Source organism: Balaenoptera borealis (genome assembly GCF_965194805.1).
Source record: "Balaenoptera borealis genome assembly, chromosome: 21".
In the NCBI taxonomy this organism is placed as follows: domain Eukaryota; kingdom Metazoa; phylum Chordata; class Mammalia; order Artiodactyla; family Balaenopteridae; genus Balaenoptera; species Balaenoptera borealis.
This window is the reverse complement of record NC_138880.1, coordinates 3618672-3646452: the sequence shown is the minus strand read 5'-3', so window position 1 is coordinate 3646452 and position 27781 is coordinate 3618672. Positions and strand designations below refer to the sequence as shown.

At 45.0% G+C, this 27781-nt stretch overlaps 1 protein-coding gene across 1 annotated transcript; it reads left to right on the top strand.

Annotated features, from left to right (window-relative positions):
* Window positions 1-321: 321 nt before the first annotated feature.
* On the top strand, window positions 322-26698 carry CHRNB3 (cholinergic receptor nicotinic beta 3 subunit). The gene is given in 8 exon segments (XM_082374635.1): window positions 322-2157; window positions 2886-3056; window positions 12600-12751; window positions 13756-13800; window positions 22635-22744; window positions 22980-23862; window positions 26050-26181; window positions 26185-26698. Coding segments are annotated over 7 exon segments (1455 nt in total). The 5' UTR covers window positions 322-2157; window positions 2886-2947; the 3' UTR covers window positions 26209-26698.
* The last annotated feature ends 1083 nt before the right edge of the window (window positions 26699-27781 follow it).

Here is a 27781-nt window from a genome sequence, read left to right as displayed (position 1 = left end):
CATGCCTTTAAGAAAATACTTGAGAGATTTAAACGTGTCAGAGCCATGCTGCCACAGGGGAGACCACCGCTGGAGACCTCCTTCCAGGCTGGCATCATTTATTAACCAACACTCTTGTTTGTGGTTGCTCAACTAGCCTTGAGGTTACTTATTTGTACTCTGGAAGCGTCTACAATTCTTTTTGTCTACATAAAGATCAGGAAATACTTTCTCAAAGTTTCTTCTGTTCTCAAAGTCGATATCAAAACATTCTCCTTTTTATGGTGTCAAGTTTTATATTATAGTCAGTAATGGTTCAGCTGAAGGCTAAACCTGTATACAACCTAGATAGCAACTATGCGATTGTGTGTGCATGTGTGTGTGTGTGTGTGTGCACGCGTGCATACCCACAGGGGCACGTGCACTGGAGGGAAATAGACCAACACCTTGATGGTGGTTAGATTAGGAAGATGGATTATAAATCTTCTTAAAATTTACTGTTAAGATTATACTACTTTTACCATTTAAAAAATACTAATCATAACTTTGTAAACTTTCCAGTGAAAGTACATCTGTTTCGCGGCACCTTCAGTTTTGTTTTGTGGCTCTCAGGATGTCTGTCCTGGAAGTGGTCTGGGCGGTGTTCCCGAGTCATCAGAAGGGGCAGGCTCACTCCCCACGGGGAGCGTGTTTGGTCAGTGATGGAGGAGCAGCGGGTTTGCTCGGGCTCCCAGGATGCAAACGTGTCCCCTGTTGATGATGGAGACCTTCTGATTATTCTGCTTTGGTGGACCCACTCCGGCACCCCAGGCAGTCACCCAGCTGACGTTTATCATTGGTTATAGAGCAGGTGAGGGAAAGAGCACACACTGGCTCAGAACAGGATGATTTGGGGGATATGAACTTGTTTTGTTCTCTGGAATTTTCTTTCCCCTACATTTCCCAAGAATGGAGCTAGGGCTCCTTACGTTTGTAGAGACCAAAGGCAGAAGCCCCTTGAAGACAACCTCTCTTCCTATTTGTTTGATGTCCGCTTTCACCAAGAGTCTAAACTCACTGAAGAGATTATTTGAGGTTTCTAGAGCAGGATGGAGACGAGGGGAGTGTCTTTTCAGGGGGAAGGGGGGCTGTAAAGGGAGATAGGCCAGAAATTTCCAGAGACTGGCCGGTCCCTCCAGCAGTGGGGACCAGCCACTGGGGAATCCTGTCACCCAGACTTCCTGACCAGGAAAGGGTAGCAGAATGTGGCCGGCCACTGACCCTCTGCTGTGGTCAAGACGGACTGGAGGCTACAGGCCTGCTTGTGTGTGGGGGGCCACAAAAGCCTTCCCAATTCTTTTGCTACCCTAGGCAAGGGGCTGGAATTCCTGTAATGACACAGACAGAATTTCCTGCCAGCTCAGTGGAATGGCAAGCTCCATTTTATTTGATTTATTGAAAATAAAGAAAGGTGATACTTCCTGCACCCTTGGGTTAGTGGCTAATTGATTCCTGAGACAGTTGTAAATTCACTGCGGGCCTGGAACGCAATCAGATGGATAGGAAATCAATGTCTAATTGTTTCCTTCCTCTTCATTCTGAAGCATTCACAAGCGATAGGCGCTGGGGATGTCATGGAGAGAGGATAAGAGGACACAGCCCGTCCTCAGGAGCCCGTGGTCTGGGGAGGGGACAGCCGCATGGTGTGAGGGGATCTCTGAGGGAGGAGCGGAGAGGGGGTTGGACGAGGGGACGCAGTCCTGCCTCCCCCTCCTTGGCCAGGGCTGTTTGGATTCTGTGCTGGTACCTTGCTGAGCGTCACCTTGGAAGTTGCTAATGCACACGGTGGGGACTTGAATGAGATACAGGGAAATTTTAAATTGGATTAAATCAGTGTAGCTCAGGTCGGTTGTCAGTGCCCGGAGTGTGTTGCTCCAGAACTGGGGCCCCATCGGGTGACTCTGCTCCCACCTGGCCCTCTTCTCTTTCCAGCCCTAACTTTCTCTTGCCAGATTTGCATTTCTTGAGGGCCTCTGCGTGTGGACAGCACTGAGCTAGGTGAGAATCGGACCAACTGTGAACAAGATGAATCCAAGGGTGGTGAACAAGATGACACTCCGACTGTCCTTTCTCCTGTGGAGGGTCCGCTGGACCTGCCGCCTCCAGGAAACCACAGAGGATGCTCTGACCTTAAAGCACGTGAGAACCGCTAGATGACGACCCTAAAGGACGTAGTCATTATTCCTTTTTAAAACTGAGGTGCAATTGACATATAACATTATGTTGGTTTCAGGAGCACAACTAAGGGTTCGATATTTGTATACATTGTGAAATGACTACCACAGTAAGTCTAGTTAACACCCATCACCACACATTGTTACAAACTTTGTTTTCTGTGATGAGAACTTTTAAGATCTACTCTTTTAGCAGCTTTCAAATATGCAATACAGTATTGTTAACTCTAGTCACCATGCTGCACATTACATCCCCAGGGCTTGTTTTTATAACTGGGAGTCTGTACCTTTTGACCCCCTCGTGTTCACTATTCTGAAGCTCCAAGTCCAAAATGAAAGATGATGGAGGAACTTCATCACTGTGTAGGAGAAACATCACAGGAACTTCGTCACTGTGTAGGAGAAACTTCCACTAGCTTCCATGTTGCATGTTTTCATATGTGGTTTTTCCCTTTCACACAGCTCTCCAACCATGAGAAAACTAGCTCAGAACATTCAGAAGTTGTCTGGGTTCATCTTCTCTCCATTGCCCTGCATCTCTTTGCGAGAGAGTGAATTAATAAGTCAGGAGTTAGGACCCAGAGATGTTTCTCAGACTTAAACGATCTGACAGCCGACTAGAAATCAATGAGGTGTACTTTCAGCGACATCGCGCTGATGTGAGCTGGTTCGACCCTATTTTACCCTCTCCAGGTGTCCACTTTCCCCGGGTTCCGCTCTGAACTTTGAAGCACTGCATTTTCTTGTCCTTTCCGATGGAAATACCCTGTTGTGAAAAAGGAAGGAATTATCTTTCTCAAGCTGACATCACGATGCTGGCAGACTTCATCCCGGTGCTCAGCGCCCTCAGTGTCACCAGCTCAGGTAAGCTCAAGCTAAAACAAATGAAGGCTTGATCATCGTTAGTGCTGATAATGTTAGAATTACAAAATGTAATGTGTCGGTATCTTTAGGATAGCCTTTAAAATGTGGCTCCGATGAGTAAGTCTATGAAATCTGTATATTGCTAAAGAAATCATATCTATGAATTCCATAATGTTTATGCTTTTGTCATTTATTGTGTTATTCCTTTTGAATCGTTATCAGCTTGGTACGAAGATATAAAAGCAGGGAACATCTTACCAAATGCACTGAATGGTACTCAGAGAACTGTTAAAATATTTAGCATAGGAATTGACTATATCAACATTTTAATATCCTATCTATGAACAGTCACTATATCTGTGTGCAGATAATTATCCAAAATATCATGTAGACATAGAAATATTTTCATAAATTTGTGTATGTAGGTATATTCAGTATGTATGTACATCAGAATTAAACGAAATATATATCAGACGTCTATGGACCTGTGTGAGTTTTCTGTGACTATTATCCACCAGAAAATAGAGGAATTCCTAATAAAGGATGAGGGCAAATAAAAGGAGAGAGAGAGAGAGTGAAAAGGAAAGAGGGAGAAAATAACTGAAAAGTTTAGGGAAAAATGGTCATTGTCTCCTGCCAGTTTTCTGGGTTTTGGAATCATTTCACTTTTCCTGTAACTTAAGAACAGAAAGCTCTTCCATGACACCAGAAACCATACAGAGCTAGGAGCCAGATGGTGAGAAAACAGTGTTATTCCTTTAGCAATTTGTATTTATTTGTCACTAGTATTTTTGCCACATCTGATTATTGTAATTTTCAGGTAGAGAACCAGAGGCCCTGAGATAGATTTGCCCAAGTCCTGAAATAAATCCTGGAATTAAAAGTCATAAGGCTGTGAGGCACACACACCTGAACGTCATTATATCTTCAAAAATGTAGCCTTTGCTACGTACCTGGGGCTCAGAAACACACAGTCATTTCTAAGTGCAGAGAGTGGCAAACCCACTTTCAAATATCACTAAATTTGGTCTCTGCAAAGCCTTAAGTGCAACTTGCCAATCATAAAAATAATAATCAACTTCTGTGTGTTTTAGCATGCAATTAATCATGAAAATAATAATCAGTTTCTGTACAATTAATGTCTGGTGTTTTTCTGCCTTAATTACGAGAGCATCCTATTTCCTATGAAAGAATTGATTCCTACCATTCCGCCCACAGAGAAACCACCCTCTGGTTCACCTCTGCCCCCTCCTCTGTGTGTTGTAAGTTACACAGAAAGTTGGAATCAGAGGAGGGCCTGGTCCCCGTCTTCCTGTGTGGGCTGCAAGAGTTTGGGAATGTAGACTGAGCTGTATACATCCGTCACTGATCTATAACAAATCCATGTAGTAACCGGCAGTAACTCTGGAATTTGTGAGTAGTTCCAGATCCACTGGAGTCTATTGCTATTTTTAGATCTGCACCACCTTTCCTTAAGTTCTTTAACTTGACTACTCATTGTAAAGAAAATAGTTTCTTTTTGTTACACAAGACTACCTTTTTCGAATTACAAGGGACAAGCCCTCATCTCTGCATCTCTGGTTTTGGTGGCAGGATCATTGTCATGGCCACGCTTTGTGTCTGCTCCCAGAAATAGGGACTGTGTCTTCTTTATCTTCCCATCACTCTTTCCACCTGATGACGTGTGTTATTCATTCAAAAAAATATTTATTGAAGATCTACCATATTGTAGTAATCGTTCCAGTATGTGGGATGCAAGGAGGAATAAAACTAGGTTGTTTTAAGAAACTCTCATGCTAGCAGGAAGCCATGAAATATTTATTATTTGAGTCCACCGTGAGGACTAGCTCTGCGTGTCGGCAGAAGAGGCTATTTGTGGTATGATTTTTTTTGGACGAGGTGATGATAATGAAAGGCAAACCCCAAATATACCAAAAGGTGTCAGACAAAAAATACGCCTCTCCCAACCATACTTGCTGAGGTTTGAAATTCTTCAATTACTTCTTTACTTTCCTAGCTGAGTATAAACAATGGTATTGTTTTCAATAAAATCGTAAATAATCATGGGAAGTTTCATCCATTAAGTTTTTTGATTGAAGTAGTGTTGCTTTATAATATTATGTAACTTATAGGTGTACAATATAGTGATTCACAATTTTTAAAGGTTATAATCCATTTATAGCTACTATAAAATGTTGGCTATATTCCCCGTGTTGTACAATATATCCTCGTAGCTTATTTTATACCTAATAGTTTGTTCATCTTAATCCCCTACCCCATGATACCCCTCCCCTGTCCCCACTGGTAACCACTAGTTTGTTCTCTATATCTGTGAGTCTGCTTCTTTTTTGTTATATTCACTAGTTTATTGTATTTTTATCATCTATTAAGTTTTATCAATTATTTATACTTTGGTATAAGAGAGTTTGTCAAAATTTTGCTGAAAGCAGTCGTTGATATGGGGGTGAGGAGAGAGCAGAGGGTCTGAGCACCTGAAGAAAGGTAAGGACACAGGAGCACGAAGAATAAAGAGACCAGAAACTCAAGTCGTGGGTTCCAAAGAAAAATCTGTCTCAAGCTGTTTCTGGGCGCCCCATCCAGATCTGTCGTGATTCCACTCACTGGGGTCGAGAGAGCCCTAAGCTCCTCCCAGGGAGTGTCTAGTCCCGGGGTAGCTTTGGTCACCATCACCTGGATGCCTTCTCTGCTGCAGCCAGGTGTGAAGGGCTGTTCTCGAATCAAGGGCGCATCTCAATCTTGAGCTCTCTATGTACCTTTGGAACAGCAGATGTTGGCATTAAGAGGTCACGTTCGTGGCTGTCTCATGGACGTAAAGAGCCCAGAAGCGCTGGGCGTGTGAATGGCTGGACCTTCCCCATCACCGCTCCCTATTTTCACTGGGAGAGGTTAAAGGTCTTGCTTGAGCTCACACAGCCTGGAATCAGGACCAGACCTGTCGTCTCTGGGTCTGAGTCCAGGGCCTCTCAACGTTGAATAAATATTCATTGGACTCTCGTTCTAACGAGTGATGAGTTTGGCAGGAGACTCGGTGTCCGGAGCCAAGAGCAGCGCACCCTCCTGCAGCTCTGCCCCAGCCCGGTTCCACGTGGAGGAAATCACTGGAATCAGGCAGGGCGCTGCATCTCTGTCTGTCCGTCTGTCCGTCTGTCCATATGTACTGTCTGGTTCTCCCTCTTCTTGCCCTCTGCCTGCGGGGCCGCTTGTCTGGTCCCAAGGGAAAGATTTTGACAAAGAAAAATGAGACAAAGATTAAGTAGGAACGGGACTGCCCTGGTGGTCCAGTGGTTAGGACTCTGCGCTCTCACTGCTGAGGGCACTGGTTCAATCCCTCGTTGGAGATCTAAGATCCCCCAAGCAGCGCAGCACGGAAGCAAAAAAGGATTAAAAACTTAAGTAGGGAGAAGAGAAGAATGGGAGAGAAAGATGTTTCAGGAAGAAACGAAAATTCCTTTTTTACCAAAAGACATGGTGAAAAGCATCTCTAACAGGCAGCACACATTCTCTGAAGATGTGCGTTAGACCTAGTGTGTGTCGTGTGTGTGTGTGTTGTGTGTGTGTGTGTGTTTTGCGGAGGGGCTGCAGGGAAATGTGGGGAGACCCCTGTCTGGTCTGAAGCAGGGTGGCTCTGCTCTGTGACTGTAGAGCACTGGACGTCCCCCTCCCCAGAGAGCGACCCCAGAGCAGCACCCGTTCAAGAGTCCCCCCAACGAACCCCGCAGCAAAGCAGCCTGCCAGGTGCCACCTGCAGCAGAGGGAGGTTCCGGGGAGGCGGGGTGGGCGATTACAGAGCACCCTCAGCAGGGCCGAGTGTGTCCCCTTGACCAAACAAATACTCCCCGGGACCTGGTTGTAGAGCACCATGCTTCCCCGCGACAGACAGCCTGAAGCAACAGTTTGGAGAATACAGTGCTGACAACACAACAGCAGAAAGAGCAGCAACAACCAATATGTGTTCATGGAAGTGAACTGTTGGAGCGGTTTTCATGTGGCAGTAAGACCACGGCGGAGGGAACAGTCTTTTACCTCCTCAGTCCTCAGTGAACTTCATGGGACGGTGGACAGATGGCAGCTTGGGATTCAGAAGACCAGCCCGCCCCCCCCATTCACTGGGTGACCCCTCGCAGGTCCCCTGGGTCTGCACCCGTAAAATGAGGGGCTCGCATCACCATGAAAGTCCCTTCTGGCTCTGTTGTCTTCACGTCTTTATCATTTCTCTTTTCTTCCTCTTTAATTAATGCTGAAATTATTTACGAGTACAAATGTCCTCCCGTCCCTCCCTTAGGAAGCTGACTTTGGGGACTTCAAACCCCCATGGCAGAGGGGGGTGGGAGACTCACTCATCTTCCAAGAGCAGTTTCCTGACTTGTCAATGAATCACTGAGATGTATCTTAGAATAGTGGTCTTGTCTAATTAAGCTGAAATAGAAGTCCATTTGCAAAAATTTGGTTTACACACAACTTTTCAGGAATCCACTTTTTTCTTAATGTATTTTTAAAATTTTACTGAAGTATAGTTGATTTACAATGTTGTGTTAATTTCTGCTGCCCAGCAAAGTGATTCAGTTATACATGTATATATTCTTTTTCATGTTCTTTTCCACTATGGTTTATCCCAGGATATTGAATATAGTTCCCTGTGCTACACAGTGGGACCTTGTTGTTTATCCATCCTCTATATCATAGTTTGCATCTGCTAATCCCAAACTCCCACTCCACCCCTCCCCTACCCACCCACCTTGGCAACCACAAGTCTGTTCTCTATGTCTGTGAGTCTGTTTCTGTTTTGTAGATATGTTCATTTGTGTCGTATTTTAGAAGGAATCCATTTATTTCTTAAGAGACCACTTGTCCTGGAAATCCTGAGAACATCTGTGGTTCCAAATCCTCTGGAGCCGTGAGCTGGTCTCCCATGCACAGAAAGTGCCGTTATAGCCTTTTGTGCATTTATTCATTCATTCGCTCATTCACTTAAAGTCATCTAATGTTTACTGAGGCCTTAGCCTCAAAGCATCAACATGGAAACCCTTGCCCTTCCTCATAACATTCTATTTTACAAGAAGAACAAACCAGAAACAGTTTTGGGCCTGTCTCTACATCTGCTCCAATAACATCAGTGACTTCAGCTTCTATTTTGGGGAAGATACTAGGCAGAAAACATTCAACCTTTGGCCTTTTTCTTTTCTTTTTTGGTAAGGTCTGTTTTGGGCAATGCAGATTTGTACTAGCCAGCTCAGGCCACCATAACAAAATACCACAGACTGGGTGACTTAACAGAAATTTATTTTCTCACAGTTCTGGAGGTTAGAAGTCCATGATCAAGGTGCCAGCAAACTCGGTTTCTGGTGAGGGCTCTCTTCCTGGCTTGTAAACTGCTGCCTCCTGGCTGTGTCCTCACATGGGCTTTCCTCTGTGCTTGCCTGGGGAGAGATCTCTGGTTTCTCTTCCTCTTCTTATGAGTTCTGCAATCCTATTGGACTAGGGCCCCACCCTGATGACCTGATTGAACCTTAATTGCCTCTTTTGAGGCCCTGTCTCCAAATGCAGTCACACTGGGGGTTAGGGCTTCAACGTATGGACTTGAAGGGACACACATCCAGTCCGTAAGAGCCAGTACAGAGCTATGCCTTTGCCTCCTTGACTCAGATGGCAGCTCACCCTCTGACATGGGCAACAGGGTCAAAACAAACACACAGGTCTCTGAGAGCAGATCTGCTCACTTCCCTCTGGACACTGGTGAAGAGCAGGGTCCAGCTGTCCTCACAGAGGGGGTGGCTTGGGGGTGGCAGGGGCTGGGGAGGTCAGGTCATAGTCTTAGGAGATCCTTCCCAACATGCAACTCCCACTGCCTCCAAACTGACAGTAAAGTTATCCTGCCAGGAAGGAAGGTCCAAGGTGCAGTCTTAGGATCCTTCTCACATGTCCAAAATCATGATAATGCAGGGCCGTCCCAGCTAATAAGCCCATGGTGTGTGTGTGTGTGTGTGTGTGTGTGTGTGTGTGTTATGTGTATGGTGTGTGTGTGAGTGTGTGTATGGTGTGTGTGTGTGTTATGTGGCGTGTGTGTGTGGTGTGTAGTGTGTGGTGTGTGTGTGGTGTGTTGTATGTGGTGTGTGTGTGTTATGTGTATGGTGTGTGTGTTATGTGTATGGTGTGTGTGTGTGGGCTATGTGTATGGGGGCGTGTGTGTGTGGTGTGTTGTATGTGGTATGTGTGGTGTGTGTGTGTTATGTGTATGGTGTGTGTGTGAGTGTGGGTATGGTGTGTGTGTGTTATGTGTATGGTGTGTGTGTGAGTGTGTGTATGGGGTTTGTGTGTGCTATGTGTATGGGGTGTGTGTGTGTGGTGTGTAGTGTGTGGTGTGTGGTATGTGGTGTGTGTGGTGTGTGTGGTATGTGTATGGTGTGTGTGTGAGTGTGTGTATGGTGTGTGTGTGAGTGTGTGTATGGGGTGTGTGTGTGTTATGTGTATGGTGTGTGTGAGTGTGTGTATGGGGTGTGTGTGTGTGCTATGTGTATGGTGTGTGTGTGGTGTGTGTGTTATGTGTATGGTGTGTGTGAGTGTGTGTATGGTGTGTGTGTTATGTGTATGGTGTGTGTGTGTGTATGGTGTGTGTGTGTGTTATGTGTATGGTGTGTGTGTGTGAGTGTGTGTATGGTGTGTGTGTGTGTGCTATGTGTATGGGGTGTGTGGTGTGTGTGTGTTATGTGTATGGTGTGTGTGTGAGTGTGTGTATGGGGTGTGTGTGTGTATTATGTGTATGGGGTGTGTGTGTGTGGTGTGTGTGTGTGGTGTGTTGTATGTGGTGTGTGTGGCGTGTGTGTGCTGGTTCAGACATCGTGCAGTTGTCCTCAGCCTTCCTGGTGTACCTCCACCATCATGAGATGTTGTCCTCAGTGACTTGCTCTCATGGCTGAGCTGGGACGCAGGGACTGAGGAAGGTCACGGCGTCCTGGCTGGAGGGGAGCCACGAGGCGGGGGTTGAAGCTGGCGCCGCGGCTCCTGAGTGGAGTTAGCACGTGTACAGGGAAGAAGGCCGAGTAGCTGGCGGGCAGGTACTTGCAGGCCCAGCGCGGAGCCCAGCACACAGCGTTTTCCTCCTTAGGGGAGGGGCTGCCTGCACAGGGAGGGGGGCGGCGGGCGTGGGGGATAGCCGCGGCCCCCCTGCTCCTCCTTCTCCTGGGGGGTCCAGCTCCGGCCAAACTCTCCAAGGCTACTCGGCAAACACATGCCAACTAACTGCGCTGTTACCAGCTCGGCAGCCACGGCGCCGGCCCTGTCCTGAGAGCTGGCATGCGTAGGGGAGCCAGACGACAAGCAGATGGGCACACAGCACCATCAGGAGCTCCGATGCGGGATACGGTGCCCACATTTAAAGGTACAGGATATGAAGTGCATACGCAGTGTGGGGAGGGATCCTTAGATCGTGTAACCTCAGTGACCTCTTGAGGAGGAGACGTGAGCAAGGCAGGGCACCGTGAGGAGGGGAGGGTGGGCTCCCCAGGGCAGGAGCTTCCCGGGCAAGTTCTGAAACGTGCAGACGGGCTGAGGCCTGGGGACGAGGGGCAAGGCCAGGGTGGGGGAGGGGGGGCACCCTCTAGGGCCTGGGAGGCCACGGTAAGAACTGGGGCTGTTTTTCTAAGTTTGATGGGAAACCATGGGGAGGGTTTGAGCAGGAAACTGCCATAATCCTCTTCTGCTTTTAAGCAATGGTCTAGCTGCTGGAAAATGGACTATAAAAGGGGCAAGAGTGAAGCAATTAGGAGGCAGCACACGAATCCAAGAGGGAGATGATGGAGTCTGAGATCAGGGTGGTGCCCCGGGAGGAGCTGGGAAGCCGTCAGAGCTGCCGCGCTGCTTAGGAAGCTAAGCCCAGGTGTGGGTAGGGAACTCGGGAAGTTCAGCCTCTTCCCTCAGAGGCTTCGGGGAATTTCAATTCCCTATCCTCCCACTGCCCACATTTCCAGGAAGGTTTTAGGGCCAGTACAGAGGGCTGTCCTGGCTGCCACCCGCTGACCTGCTTCTTGATGCCCCTCTGCTGGCTAAGAGTAGTTGACGTGTCGAAGTTTGAGAACCGTTAGGCTTTTGAGTCAATAAGCACAGACACAAGGTTACACCTCTACCACCCCTCAGCATCTTCATCTTCACCAGCTTTCTAGAGCAGAGGAGAAAGGGTGGGGACAGCCACGGCACACAGCCCCTCGTATCCGTGCCCTGCTCACCCCAGGAGGAGCATTCCGAATTACATTTTGAATCACGACTCCCCAGTAAAGTGAAGGTCTCATGCACATGTGGAGCATGTGTGCGATTTGCTTTTCTTCCCACTAAGACTCTCTGGGTTTTCACTGGGTAAACGTGCAGGTGTGTCTTGCATGTGACCTTGCCAGCCACGTGTGTCTCTCAGTGGGAAGAAGAGGTTTTCTATGGGAAAGCGGATGGTGCAGAATGAGTCATTGTAGGATTTCAGAGGGTGCTGGACAGAGGAGAAAAGGGACCATATTTAAAACAACAAAAAGTTTTCTGGTTTGAAATTGGATAGCATAGCACTGAAAGGAAACAAAACTTACCTCTAGACCATGTTCCTAAACCATTTCTTCAACTTGAGTGTTAAAGCTTGAAATTAGGGTGTTTCTTAGGCTTTTGTACACTTGGGGCGGAAAAGAGTTGTTGTTAGAACCTGGTTCTTGGCCAGGGAAGCTCTCCGTAAGGGAGGACTTCCCCAGGAGGAAGGGAGGGAACCTGCGGGGCATGCGGTAGGTGTTCTGTGAACATGTGCTGAACGTATGGAAAATGGCCTGGCTCTCCCTTCATTGGTGCATTCATTAAGTAGACATCAAATGAGCTCCTGCTGTGGCCGGACACTGTGCTAGGTGCTGGATGAACATCACCAAATAGCACAGATACTGTGCCTGCCATCGTGGAACCCGAGGGGAGGACAGACAGGGACAGATGCATGACAAATTGTGATGAGGGATGTGAAGGGGCCGGACCAGGCGCAGTGATGGACAGCGCAAGCAGGCAGAGACCGCCTCCGTCAGGAGGGGGTCACGGGGCAAGACGTGGCTGTGAATGATCCTTCTGGGGTCAAGGTGTCGGCCTCTTGATGAGAAAGTCCTGTAAGAAGGCAAAGCTCTGGGTAAGGTATAGAGTCTACTTTTAATTATTTTTTTCTTCCAGTTTTATTGGGGTGTAATTGCCATATAGCCCTGTGGAAGTTTAGGAGGCAGAGCATAATGATGTGACTTGCATGCATCATGAAAGGATGACCACAATAAGTTCAGTGACTTATCCATCCATTGCCTCATACAGATACAACATTAAAGAAGTAGAATGAGAGTCTACTTTGAGCGGTGCGTTTGGGGAGGGAGCTGGGGTGGGTAAGGAGAATGTTTACAGAGAACCCTTGTAGCCTCAACCCGGCCTCTGCTGAATCAGGCTGTTTAGAAATACACGATGTCCGGCTGGAGAATGTGGACCCAGCCGTCCCGCCTCCCCGGTTAATTCGGGTCCCCTCATGTCTTACAGCGGCCGCAGGATTCAGGTCCATAGCCGAAGAAGAAGATGCACTGCTCAGACATTTATTCCAAGGTTACCAGAAATGGGTTCGCCCTGTATTACACTCTAGTGACACCATAAAAGTATATTTTGGGTTGAAAATATCTCAGCTGGTAGATGTGGTGAGTAATCTTTGGCCCTCAGCTGCAAAGAACTTGCATTCCTTCACCCATTCTCGAGGCTAACATTTGATTTTGTTTTCTTTCCCCACGTCTGCCATTTCAGTTTTAAAAATAAAACCTGCCCCAAGAAGCCAGTGAAATGACCCGCGGAAAGAATGAGAATGTCATTTTCATTGCAACACTGTTGGCGGGGCGTGGGTGGGGTGGAGGAGGGACTTTTTCCCCGGGGGAGGTGGGGGGATGTGCCTGCTAGGAGGGCATCACCCTTGGCAGTTCTGCTGGAGCCACCAAGGTGAGCATCAGGGTGAGGGGCAGGGCTGCAGAGGTGGGGCTGAGCCAGGGCTGGCAGGGGTGCTTGCGGGGAGGGACAGCAGATGGTGACAGCACCAGAGTGAGTGCCTGGGTGACCCCATCCCCTCCCGGATCCCCTCAGGACCCCATACCTTTCCCTGACACGCCACACCTTAACATTCTCTACTAATTTTCCTGTCGGGCTCACATTTCTGCCATGATGTCCCTGGGGAAATCCATGAACTTCAATAGCCCCGATTCTGCAGAATCATTCTGCCGTGGTCCCCAAAGTCGCAGAATAATCCTCTGCCATTGCCCAAATCCTCCACCCCACCACAAGTGCACACATGCGTCCTCCCCAGCTGACTCAACGCCCAGGATTCCTTCTAGAAAATCATGCAAAGCCCATCTCCCATTTAGCTAATACTTCATTCTACTTCACACCATTACCATGCCTTCGGTTATGCAATTTTATATAAATATCACCACAGTGAACTACTACTTGCTCTAATTATTATTATTCATTTTAAGCAAAATATGCATAATACTTCAGCAAAATATGCATAATACCTCTCAATGCCATTTAACTTCTTCAGTTGAGAATCCTTTTCACTTTGGACCCCTCAAAGGTAAGACTCAGGAAGTCTTGGACAAAAAAAAAAAAATCCAGTACACAGTTTCACTTAATTTGAATTTAATTTTCATTCTCTTAGGATGAGAAGAATCAGCTGATGACAACAAACGTGTGGCTCAAGCAGGTACCTGTCAGTCCCAGGCCTGTAGCTCCCCCCTAACTGTTCCCGTTCTTTCTACTGAGAAAGGCTCCCGTTGAAAAATAATGATTTTAAAGAGCATATTGAGTTCTTCAGGGAGATATTTGGGAGAGTTTGGGGAAGGGTTTATTCTTTTGTATTCTCTTCTGCACGAGTCAGAGGTCAGTCTGGAAGCTCGTAGGCACACCTTGCTCTGTCTTCTTGCTCCTGGAGTGGGCAGGTAGGAGGGTGACTCTGACACTGGTCCCTGGGCTACTTGGAGAAAGGTGGGAAAGGTTCCAGGGTGCAACTTATCCCCATGTAAGCTACCACAACTGGATAAGAAAATCAGGGATGTTAAAATCTCCCTCCTCCCCCCTGGTCCTCCCTGGGATGACTCTTCCCCTAATGTTGTTCCTTAGAAACAGAAAACAGGGAATGACAGAGGCCACTCACCACCAACTTCAGAACAAGGTGAAGCCCAAGTCAAAATGATGAATCTCCGTTTTCCTGATATGACTAGAAAAGCATGTGAATGGTTTTCAGCTCTTAGCTTGGCCATAGCCTGTTTCCTGCTCTTTCTGGAGTTGCCAGGAAATAATTACCATTCAAGTTTGCATATGTCATGTAAAGGAGAAAATATTGGCACTTCCTTGATAGGAGGTAAGAAGGTTGATTTAATTGCTTACTTTTTATTTTTGTTAGCAATTATTTGGTTTTTTACGGGATGTTGCCTCATCTCCCAGAGATTTAAAATCTTCCCAGTGGGGATATGTTAATTATCTCACTTAATTTTAATGTACAAACATAATATTTTTCATTTGTTTATGTTGAAATGAATTAGTTATCTATTCAGGTTTAGTAGACTTGTTCAGGTCTTTCTGCTAACGGTTTGTTTATAAGGAACAATGGATAAAAGAGACTGTAAGGAGATTCCCTAGACTTCATCTGGTGTCATCAGATTTCTCCCACCCAAAAACTTTGATCAGAGTTGGATAATCATTATAAATTTTACTAGTTTCTAGTTCTCTGATTCTTTTCTTGGTAGGTATGTTAACATGTTATGAAATGGATCTGCATATTTTTTTACTTGCAAATAAAAATGTCCAGGAGAAAATAATAAGCTAGGAATGTAGATATAAAAATACAATTTAAATAAGTGTACTTTTCGATATACCTATCTCATTCCTCAGAACTTATCCCACTTTTGCACTTTCTAAAGTGGAATTTGGAGGTATTTTGAGTTCATAAAAATCAGTAAGAAGTCCTGTATTTGAGCTTTCAGGGAAGAGAAGAAAAACTTTTCTGTTAAAGTGTAAATAGGCTTGGGAATTTGGCAAAAATAAAACAAACGAACAGACTCTCACTGATTCACACACACCTCCTCCAGCTGCTCCTTGAGGTTAAGCTCTTACACTTAAAACAGTGGTCCAGGACCCTTGGCCTTTGAGATAGTAGGGACTTCTCACTTTTCTTGAGATTTTGGAAATAGGGAGTCATTTCAGCCAAAGAGAACAATGTCAGACACGAAGGGAAGAAACCACTGCTCCTTGGTTTCTAGCTGTACTTTAGAAATGACCTCTCGCAAACCTATGCCCCGGAATCACGGTGGCCTGGTGAGAGCCTCCAGGGCAAGACAGAACCAACACCTAAAAACCCCCAACACCCAAAACAGAGCAAGAGAAATCTCCAGGGGGAGGTGGGGGCTTGCTAGCTGACACTTAGAAAAGCCAGCTGGGGACTTTGGTTCCCATGTCATAAAAGTAACGAGAGTAACACGGTTTCATTGCATTAATTTGCAATGGGTTGTCATGGCTCTTATCCATTTACATTTCTCAACCTCTCTGAATTAGCAGCGCAGGTATCATTACCCCCGTTACCAGAGACTGAAGAGTCTGCCTCACCTGGCTGGAACCAGCCTTCCCCAGTTAGGGCCTTGTCTGCCCATCCAGCTTCGCACAAAACATCAAGACCTGATTCTAAATTAGAGGAGGATCCAAAGTGGGAGAAACCACCGAGAATATCAGGAAACTATTCCACTCACACAGATTGGATTTGGAGCGGGAATGTCACAATAGGTATTAGTCAATAAGGGCTATGTTATGGCACAAACAATGTGGCAACAAAAAAGAAAGGAGAATCTATGGCCTGGGTGGCAGGCAGGGAAGGCTGCTTGGAAGAGGAGGCATTGGAGCTCCACCATAATGCTACTTTTATAATTTTTATAAAGCTTTTTAAAACTAAAAAAGTAAATGAAAGGACAGAAGAAAAGGGATGATAAAAAGAAGATAAAATTGATGTTTAAAAAAAACTACCATTAGAGTTTTACACAGACGTCAGTTTCAGAGTAGCCGACAACAATACTGAGATTTATTGAGCACCTGCCAAGTGCCCAGTCACTCTGCTGCTTGTGTCACGGGAATGAATGCATTCAATTCTCACAGCCACCTCCTAGGAGAGGCCTGTTATTATTCCCACCTTGCAGATGAGAAGACTGAGGATTGGAGGACTGGAGTGACTTGCCTCGGGTTACACAGTATTAGGTGCAGCCTGGCTTGTATAAAGAAACATACTCTTCTTTAGACTGGAGGCAGCTGACGGGAGACGTCCGGCCCTCCTCTCAGGGCTGTCCCTGTAGAGTCCGGTTCCTAATCCTGGCCTTCTAAGGCTTCGATTCCTCAACCTCTGGGATGTCTCCTGGAGTTGGTCTAGAAAGACATGCGGGACAGAATGAGGCTAGGGTTCGCTCCATCTTCCATTCATTCCACAGGGTTTATTTAGAGGCTGCTAAGGGCCAGGCACTCTGCTAGATCCTGGATGTACAGAGCACAAAACAGCCCTGCTTCAAGGAGAGGATCTGGTGTTAATTGTGTAAAAAATAACTACTGTAATATGATAAACACCATAAAGAAAGTATATACATAAGGAACTGGGTCATTACAATAATGACAATGAAACAGGGAGTAAATCAGGGAAGGCTTCCAAGGGGAGGAGACATTTAAACTGGCTCTTGCAGGATCAGTAGAAGTTCTACAAGCCATAAAAGTGGAGAAATTGTGACCCACCTGAATAGGCTTCCCAATAACACGACTTCCCAAAGCTCTCACACCAGAGCAAACCTACAGGAAACTTTTTCCAATCACCCCTGTCAACCTCAGTCAAAATAAAGACAAAAATGACCAAATCTTCCTCTTTTGTCATTGCCCTCTCAGACACTGAAAAATGCTCCCTAGTTCATTTCCACAGAGAGAATAAAATTCTACCTACTTGGACCAAAAGCATGTCTCCTGATAGCATATGCAACTGAGATGCTTGGTTTTTTTTATTTGTTTGTTTGTTTACCCTATTCCTCTGCTGTATCTTCTATTTCCTTCATTCTCATCTGATATATCTAGACATTTCTCTTCTATCCTCTCAACCACAGACCTTTACAATCACAAATTTAGTGACATCCTGAAAAAGTCCTCTACGTGGAGCTACTTTTATGTTACTGATTTTATTTTGCAAACTCGTTTGTCTTCCTCCTTCGTACTTCCAGAGAGTAATCAAGACCATATAAATCATAAATAGATTATTAACTCACTAAAACTCCGTGAGAAATACTCACTGCCCTAGCCACTCAGATTCTGCTTCGTCGTTGTCAAGGGTAGGAAAACTGCACCGTGGGTAACCAAAAGGGGATGGAAGATGAAAATATCCCTTCTTTAATGACAAGAGGGTTGGCCCTTTGCCTAGATGTTATTGTGTGAATAATCACTCTGATGACAGATGTCAAGTATATTCACTCAACTAGCACTTCCTGAGCACCTACTACGTGCCAGGGATGGTGGAGGGCACTGGGCCTGCACCGCTGGAGGCATACTCCAATGAACCAGTAAGATTCACTGTTGCCGAGAGCTGGCTGCTATCCTAGCCCCATGGCGACCCCAGGGGAAACAAATCTTCCTTAATCTCTGCCCAGGCCAACACCTTAGACTGGTGTTGTTTCTCCAACAGCTGATTCCTGTTTTAGATCAACAAAAAGTTCAGAAACATGATGAAGGCCTCATTGGATGAATCCCTGCAGCTGGCTTGCAGCAGAAAACCAAGAAGCTGGTTTATTTCATAACAAACCCAAGGAAAGGACAGCCTTGCCATTAAGGTCTGGGCCATGTCCCCAAAGCCTTCCACAACCTGCAATGGCACTTGTACGTCTAGGAATTTACCTCAGACCTCCCTCACCATCTTATTTTCCTTCCTTTTCTACAGCCTCACTCTGACCTTAGCAGAGGAGACCCGTGTGGTCTTCTGATTCACATGGATTCAAGCAGAGTGAGTCAGGAATCCAAAGTCTCGCTGTATAAACTTGAGCAGGTCACTTCGCCTCTCTGACCCTCAGTCTCTTCATCTAGGAAATAGAGACAATGCCTAGCTCACGGTGTCGCTGGGAGGTTGAATGGGATTGTGTGCATGAATGTGACTCCTACATGGTCTGGCACGTAGTGGGGACTCAATAAATGTCATTTCCTGGTGCCACCTTTGTAGGCTTTCTCATCCTTAATGACAAAGCCCATTTCTTGGCCTTGAAAACTCATAGATATTATGGGAATATAAGACATATAATATGTCATGTTGCTGTCTTTAAAGTGAATCAACATTAATTCAGTTTTAGGAATTTCACACCTGACTTTGAGATAACTAAAGATCCTAAGGGTGTCCCAGAGGTTGCCAATCACCAGCAAGGAATATTTGTTCCTTACTATCTTTTGGTCTTGGGATTAAGAATTACTAATTATTATAATAATATTTTTTCTAATTATTAAGAATAATTAGGAGAATTTATTTATTATAAAAAAGTCATGACTTATAGTTTTAAAAAATCTTATGATTTAGGTTTAAATGAAATTTGGTAATATCTCGACACTTATGGGTGATATTTCAGGTAATATATGTAAGAAAAGACAGTTTTAAGGGAATATATATGATATGCATTTGAAGTTGCACTTTTCAGAATTAAGAGAGCTAGACTGGGAGTATGTTTCCATTTTTTTCTCAGTCAGAGATTAACTTTGGTATTTGGCCGTGACCTACCCTGCGCTCCCCTGTTTCCTATGATAACAAGCTCTCAAGCCCGGGACTGCTGCAAAGTGAAGCTGATGTTTGTACAGGGCTTTGGGAATCTTGGCCAGGACATGCTCTGTGAACACTGGATATTGTTTCTAATCTACTGCTTTAAGAAGGCAGAGATAGGAGATCAATCTCCAAACGCCTCCACGGTTTCAGAGAGAGCAGGGAAGTGACCAGAAAGCCTCACAGCTCCTTAGAGAGCAGGACCGGGGATTTGGGCTCTGAATCCTCACCTTGACCCAGCTGACCCCAAGACGAGCAGTGGCCCTGGGGTGTGGGGCTCAGCCAGCGTCATGGTGGACCACAACCTGCTGGGAATTCTGTGAGCCGCTCTGATGGGCACGTCGCGGGGGAGAGCATCTCTGATTCCCCAGGTCTAGCATCAGAAGGACCCCAAGATGGTGAGGAATGTCTCCCTTAACCCCGCAGAGGAGCACAGCTAGTAAAGAACAGTGCAGGGGTGGAACTCTAATTCAGGGCTGCTTCTCTCTTTCTCTCTCTCTCTCGGGTACCCCCAAGTCAGCGGCAATGACCACAAGTCCCACCTGCCCCTTTTCCTTTACTGGTCAAGAACACACCCTGAATCCACTGGAGCTGTCTTTATATCCTCCTCGAGGATTGAGACGTGTCCCTCATTCATCCATCCACTCACATCTGCTGTTCATCCTGGAACAGCGGCCACAGCTGACCTGCCCTCTACAGCACCCACTGCCCCTTCCTACCCTCTGCTTCAGCTGCGATGTCGTCACATCCGAACCTCCTTCCCTGTCCACTCACCGTCCTGCATCTTTACACCCGAACCGCGCCCTTCATGGCAGTGACCAAAGGGTGTGGTGATGGTTTGCCGGTTAGTTTACTCGTTCTTGTCTGAGACGGCCCCAGGCTAGGAGGGCAAGGCGGCCCTGCTCAGTGCTGGTATGAGCCTCGCATATTTGTGGAATGAATTAATTCCCCCCAAATTGTGAGCCTCCTGAAGCACTGTCTCTGTGCTGTCTCTGGCCACAGCTGTTCATCTTGCTGTCCGGTGAGCGAGACAAATCTTTCTGACTGAACAGCCTCTCCCTCTGGGGCTTGGCCCACTTCCCTGAGCACAGTCTGTATGGCCGGTGTGCGTTTGCTGGGACGTGCCCCCAGAATGTGAGCTCCCCACCTTCCTCCTTGGCTGTAGAGCCGGGCTTCGGTAAAGACGGGCAGTGCCTGTAGAAGAGAGAAGACTGAATTCCAGAAGCAGGCAGTTTGATTTCCAGATCTTTAGGTTCCAAGCGGAGGAACTGTGGGTTTGGACTCACTGACTGTGCTCGCTTAACACTGATTTTTAAAGACGGAGCCAGAGTGTAAGAGCCCAGCTCCAGCCAGTCTGCCCGAGTGCACGTCCGTCCCCGGGGCTCATCGCCTGTGGACCTGCAGCTCGCTCCCTGCCCGGGATCTATTTTTATATATAGAAAGGTACTTTCCATATATGTAAAGAACTAAAAACTCAGTAAGAAGGAAACAGACAACCCATTTTAACAATGTGCAAAAGATTTAACAACCACTTCAGCAAATAAAATGTGTGGGTGGCAAGTACGCACAGGAAGAAATGCTCAGCATCGTTTAGTCGTCAGGAAAATGCATAGTAAAAACCGTAACGAGAGACTACTTTACAGCTATTATACTACAGTTAAACATTTAAATGTGACAGTACCCAGTACTGGAGATGGCGCCAAACAGCTGGAATGCTCATGCGTTGCTAGTGGGAATGCAAAACGATTCAGCCCCTCCGGTATGTATCATATTAAGTTAAACGTACACTTACTCTATGACCCAGCCATCCCCCTCCTAGGTATTTACCCAAGAGAAAAAAAAGAATGGTTTTCACCCAAAAAACTACAAAATGTTTATAGTGGCTTTATTTATAATCATTAAAAACTGAAAAGAATCCAGTTATTTTACCTGGTGAATGGAATAAAAAGAATTGTGGTATATTCATACAGTGGAATACTTCTCACTAACATAAAAATGAACAAACTACTAATACAACCTAGAAGAATCCAAAATGTATTCTGATAAGTAAAAGAAGTCAGGATGGAATGGCTACCTATTGTGTGATTCCATTATATGACATTCTGGAAAAGGCAAAATTATAGGATCAGAAAGTAGATCAGTGGTTGCCAGGGACTGGGGATATGGGAGGGGTTGATTACAAAGGGGCAGCCCGAGGAAAATTCGGGGGCAACAGAGCTATTCTGGTATCTTGATGGCATTAGTGATTATCCAACTGTTTGCCTGTAGAACTGTAGAGTGACTTTTATTGTAAGGAAAATTTTAAAATGTAAAAGTGAAAACAGACCAAAAATGCTGCTCTGAGTTCCCTTCAGCATTTCTGGGATTCAGGCTTGCTGCCGGTAGTAGAAATCTCCTTAGCAGGAGACAAATAATTCATAGGAAGGAAATTATATTTGCTTTTCAAAACGGGCAGAGGAAGAGGAAGGAAGAGAGAAGCTTGTGAGTACCAAGTAAGCATGGTAAATGCTTTATTAGTTTGGGCTCTTAAACTGTCAGTCTTCATATGCATGGTTTTCCATAAGTAGTCATGCAATTCTTTTTAATCCTTTAGAGCGTAGCTTTTTAAAGACCCATATCTTTTTAAATTTGTTTCTCAAGGATTAAGCCTCACAAATATTGCCTAAGAGAGATGGTGTCTCATCTGGTGCGTATAGTTCCATCCTTTTCCAGGCATCATGCATATTTCAATATTTTACCATCTAGTGAATCATCTATCTGCTGACTCCTGATTTTTTAATGACAAAGTTGGCATCACTGGGCTCCAGGAAGCCTCACACTGGGCATACCCTCCCAACTTCCTGAAATGTCATTTAATCTTCTCCTATATCATTCCTCAACTGTCCACGTGACAGACAGTGGAATAATTAATTTTCAGGTCAGATTTCATAAGATTCTAGATCCTAAATCTTTTAAAGTCCACTTCTGCTGTAACTGGGTCATCCATACATCATCCTTCATAATTCAATCAATTAATGGTCAGGTTTGTTAATCTGGATCCACCAGCCCCTGTAAAACATGCTAAATGATTTCATTCTATTACAAGGAAAAATATGCAAGCATCTGGAGGCTAACAGCATTAGGAATATAATTTAAAACTGGATTTGGTACTCACAAAATAAATTCAGATTAGAACTTAAAAGGAGATTCCTGGGAAATATTTTTTCATTGGGTAAAAGTTATAATGTCCTCAAGAGTAGTCAGCAGATACTGGAAGTTTCCCATTAACACGCTGCATGCATCTTTGTCCAAGACTCTTGACTGATATTCAAAATCATTTGTCTCAATACCATTATCATGAGATTACAATATCACTGGACCAACTCTCCTAGAATAAACTGAGTTAGAGCTATCTTTGCTTTTCTTTTGTTCCTTAGGAGAAAATAGGCTGAAAAAATAGGTCATGAATCAGTGGTGTTTGTTGCTGAGCCTCTAAATTGTGAGGTAGTTACGGCAATTTTGGAAATCCCAGACTGGACAGGTGTGAGAGTCTGGGCACCATCAAAGACCAGGCTGGCTCGAACTGTATCTTGACCTGCCCTGAGTCATGGATAGGGTCATAAGGTCTAAAGTGGATGAATTTCCCTTTTAAAATAAAACACTGGATTAGTAAATTAACATAAACTTGAAGATTCCAAACTCTAATACCTTGAATTTTCAGAACAAAATTACAGTATATTAATTTCACACAGGAATGGACAGACCACAAATTACGCTGGAATCCAGATGAATACGGTGGAATTCATTCAATTAAAGTTCCATCAGAATCTCTCTGGCTGCCTGACATAGTTCTCTTTGAAAAGTAAGTATCACAGTAGAAAAGTGCACTGGTCGGATTAAGAGGAGAAATAGAAAAGCCTGATTGTGCCAAAATAATTAAGAGAAAGGTACAACTTTAATGAGAAAATTATTCCTTTTGGAAATATTGTTTGACCCTGTGGTAGGAAAGTCATAAAATACAAATAGTACGACGGGGAAAATCAAAAAAACAGTTAATATGTGTTCAACTAACCATCAGGTGAACCGTTTTTCGACAGCGCTGACGGACGGTTCGAAGGCTCGCTCATGACCAAGGCCATCGTGAAATCCGACGGGACCGTGGTGTGGACGCCTCCCGCCAGCTACAAAAGCTCCTGCACCATGGACATCACCTTCTTCCCATTCGACAGGCAGAACTGCTCCATGAAGTTCGGATCCTGGACTTACGACGGGACCATGGTTGACCTCGTCCTGATAGACGAGAACGTGGACAGAAAATACTTCTTTGACAACGGAGAGTGGGAGATCCTCAACGCCAAGGGCACGGCGGGGAGCAGGAGAGACGGCGCGTACCGGTACCCGTTCATCACCTACTCCTTCGTGCTGCGCCGCCTGCCCCTGTTCTACACCCTCTTCCTCATCATCCCCTGCCTGGGGCTGTCCGTTCTGACAGTGCTTGTCTTCTACTTGCCTTCTGACGAGGGGGAGAAGCTCTCCTTATCCACCTCCGTCTTGGTTTCCCTGACAGTGTTTCTCCTGGTGATTGAAGAAATCATCCCGTCCTCCTCCAAGGTCATCCCGCTCATTGGCGAGTACCTCCTGTTCATCATGGTCTTCGTCACCCTGTCCATCATCGTCACCGTGTTTGTCATCAACGTCCACCACAGATCTCCCTCCACTTACCACCCCATGGCCCCCTGGGTTAAGCGGCTGTTTCTGCAAAAACTTCCTAAATTACTTTGCATGAAGGACCACGTGGATGGCTACTCTTTCCCAGATAAAGAGGAGAGTAAACGGGCAGTGAGAGGTAAAGTCCTCGAAAAAAGGAAACAAAAGCAGATTAGCGATGGAGAAAAAGTTCTGGTCACTTTCCTGGAAAAGGCTGCGGATTCCATCAGATACATTTCCAGCCACATGAAGAAAGAACATTTCATCAGTCAGGTGAGGGGACCGCCGCAAGCCAGGACTGAAATTTTAACGTCTGTTTACAGCAAATGAGTCCTTGTTTAAAATGTGACCTTATTAGCTCTCTGCTTGACACACATAAAACTTAAAACAAGCCCTGACACAAAATAGAGACTTCAGTATGGCTTTTCAGGGAGAAGTTCACAAAAACAGAATGAGCAAAAGAGGAGCAACTATAGATTAAGCACTATTTCTTATAAGTAGCCTTAATTCTATCTAAAGTAATTCAATTCTACATTTTAAGTTGGTTATCCTGGTCTCTGGTCATTTATCTCTCACTTTTAGTGGGATGATGTTTATCTCTATTCAGCATATTTGGAAAAAAGAAAACAGAAAGAATCAATTTTTAAATTTATACAAAAACATGGTGTAACAACAGATATTTAGTTCACAGATTTAAACAGATTCATTTTTTGAAATGTGATGAGGGTGTGGATTTCAGACTCAAAACAGTCCTGCATGCAGATGCTACCCATGTTCCATATGACTTGAGAAAAGCTACTTAACCTGAACTTCAGTTTTCTGAAACCTCCCTTGAAGGGTTATTGTGAGGAATTAGTGACGTCAAGTATAAAACATGCACTGTGTGCCCAGCGCACGTGGTCTCATGATTATGTAAGCAGTCAGTAAATGTCAATCCTCCTCTTTCTTCTCCCCGTCTTCCCTCCCTCCTCTACATGGTCCTTCCCCCGTGGAAGGAAAATATTATTTGACATATAAATACTCAGCACAAAAACAGGTCTGTTGCTTAAAACGAGTTAATACTTACACCAGTTTATAGGGTTCGATTATTTTACTCTAAAATCAGTGAAACTTAGTGCCAAGATCCTGATCTCATAAACAAACTTATGAAAGAATAGCATTTTTTAGAAATATCCTCTACTTTTCCTGTAGACACTGCCTAGTATCTCTCCTCTCTTACAATTTGTCATTTTTTTCATCCACTGAAAAATGTTTTAAACAGCACTAGAGAAAATGCTGCTATAGAAAAAACATCACAGCTATCCTTAAGGGTTTTTTGTTTGTTTCTTTCCTTATATCTTTTAGAAATTCTTTTTTAAATTTTATTTTGATTGAAGTATAGTTGATTCACAATGTTGTGTTAATTTCTGCTGTACAGCAAAGTGACTCAGTTATACATACATATACATTCTTTTTCATATTCTTTTCCATTATGGTTTATCGCAGTATATTGAATATAGTTCCTGGTGCCTTTTAGAAATTCTAATACAAAGATTTAAATAGCTTTTTTAAAAATTATAAAAATAACACATCATCAGTATAGGGAATTTGGAAAATACAAAACATTTAAGATGATTCACATCATTAATAATCCCCCACTTAAGTTTGAAACTTTTAACATTTTCATCTGTCTTCTTCGTGGTTTTCCCCAAGGTTTTATTTCTAAACCTCTATGTGCACAAAATACATTCAAATTCTGCATCAGCTTCTATGTTCCTTCTAGAACGGCAGGCGTCCTGCTTGGTTCCATCTTTGCCAAATCCCCACGTAGTGGAAATGGGACACTTATTTTCCTTTGAAAGATTGCTGGCCCCGTCTCTGAGGCTCCCCCCGACCCCCGCCGACCCTGCAGCTCGTCCTGCTCTGACCTTGCCCTCACTGGCCGCTGCCCAGTCTCCCCAGCCTCCCTTCCTCCAGAGGGACTTGGTCTCCTCTCTCCCTCACCAGTTCCTGTCATCTCCTCCAGGGGTGTCCATTGCAGCCCCACCCACCTGGGGAGTGGAGGAAAAGAGGGCCTGAGTCAAGTGACCACAAAAATTCTTAGTTTATAAATTTGTGATTTATTTCCTATGTCATATCAGGAAGCATCACAGTAAGAGATGCTGGCTTTTTATTTGGGTAAAACTCAGGCTTTTCCCATTTCAATCAGTGACGTTTACAAACGCATCAATGATTCTGTTCTTTCAATTTTACATCCTCAACGGTGATGAAAGTGTTTTCCCATGAACTTGAATTATGGGCTGTTTTCTTGGGCACCGCCAGTGAGGTCCCAGGAAGCCTATATTGCAGGGGATGTGTCAGGTGCGTTTGGAAAACTGCAGGGCTGTAAATCTGAATAGGACTCTTCCTGAAGTCCCTTGAAATGAATTCAGAGCAGCTGCCCAGCATCCTGAATGGGAGGCGTCTTTTTCTCTTTTGCAGGTGGTGCAAGACTTCAAGTTCGCAGCTCAAGTTCTCGACCGGATCTTCCTCTGGTTCTTTCTGATCGCGTCTGCCACCGGCTCAGTGCTGATTTTCACCCCTGCTTTGAAGATGTGGCTACACAGTTACCGTTAGGAACAAGTCTCCAGAGCAATCTAAACCGCACACATAAAGACAGAATTACACCCTAGAACTGACATCCAGCCCCCACGTGTATACAGCATCCAGGCGCACGTGCTTATCAGGAGGCCCCGAGTGCAGACGGCGTCTTGTGTCATCCTCAGGGAGGTTGAACCTTGGTTGCCGTGAGAGTGAGTTGGGTTTACATCAGGCAGACCCTCCTCAGACCCCTGCCTTGGCTTCTGCAGACATTCAGGGAGGAATCGTGTGTCCAGGCCTGAGGTCACGAGCCGAGACACATTAGGACTGTGGCAGTGGCCCATGAAGAGTTCCAGGAGGAGGTGTGGGCAGACCCAGGCCTTTTCCTAGAAAACTGATATTCTGAACATGCTCTGATAATGGTTTTTTATGTCCCTTCATCTAATCTAATCCATTTCAGCTGCACTCTCCAGGCTTTCCATTCTGTTTCTTTCCTCTTCCTCCTTCTCCTTCTCCTTCTTCTTATTCTTCTCTTCTTCTTTTTCTGAGAACATTTAAGTTCTACTCTCTGAGCCAATTTCAATTATACAAAGCAGTGTTATCAACTGTAGTCACGTTTTACATGAGATCCTCTGACCTTATTCATGTTATAACCCAAAATGTATACCCTTTTACCAACCTCTCCCTATTTCCCCGCCCCCTATCTCCTGGCCACCACTTCTCTACTCTCTGTTTCTATGAGTTCAACTTCTTTTTCTTTTTTTTTAGATTCCACTTATAAGTGAGATCATGCAGTATTTGTCTTTCTGTGTCTGGCTTATTTCACTAAGCATCATGTCCTCTGGGTTCATCTATGTTGTCGCAAATGACAGGACATTTGCTGTCCTGTCAGCAAATGGCTGAATTATATTCGGCTGAATTCATTATGGCTGAATTATGTTCCATTGCATATATATCACATTTTCTTTATCCATCTATCTATCGACAGACGCTTAAGTTGTTTCCACGTCTTGGGTATTGTAAATAATGCTGCAGTGAACATAGGGATACAGATATCTCGTCAAGAGAATTATTTCGTTTCCAGAAGTGGCATTGCTGGATCGTATGGTAGTTCTAGTTTTCATTTCTTGAGGACTCTCCATACTGATTTCCATAGTAGCTGCACCAGTTTCCATTCCCACCAGCAGTGCACAAGGGGTCCCTTCCTCCACACCCTCATCAGCACTTGTTATCTCTTGTCTTTTTTATGACAACCATCCTAATAAGCATGAGGTGATACCTCATTGTGGTTTTGATTTGCATTCCCCTGGTGTTGAGCACCTTTTCATCTACCTGCTGGCCATCTGATTGTCTTCCTTGGAAACATATCTATTCAGATCCTTTGCCCATTTTTTAATTGAGTTATTTGTTTTTTTGCTACTGAGTTGTATGAGTTCCTTGCATATTTTGAATAGAAACCTCTTAGCGAATATATGGTTTGCAAATATTTTCTCCCATTCTATAGCTTACCTTTTCATGCCGATGGTTTCCTTTGCTGTGCAGTCGTTTTTTAGTATGATGTAGTCCCACTTGTTTATTGCGCTTTTACTGCGTTTGCTTTTGGTGTCAGATCCAAAGAAACCATCACCAAGAC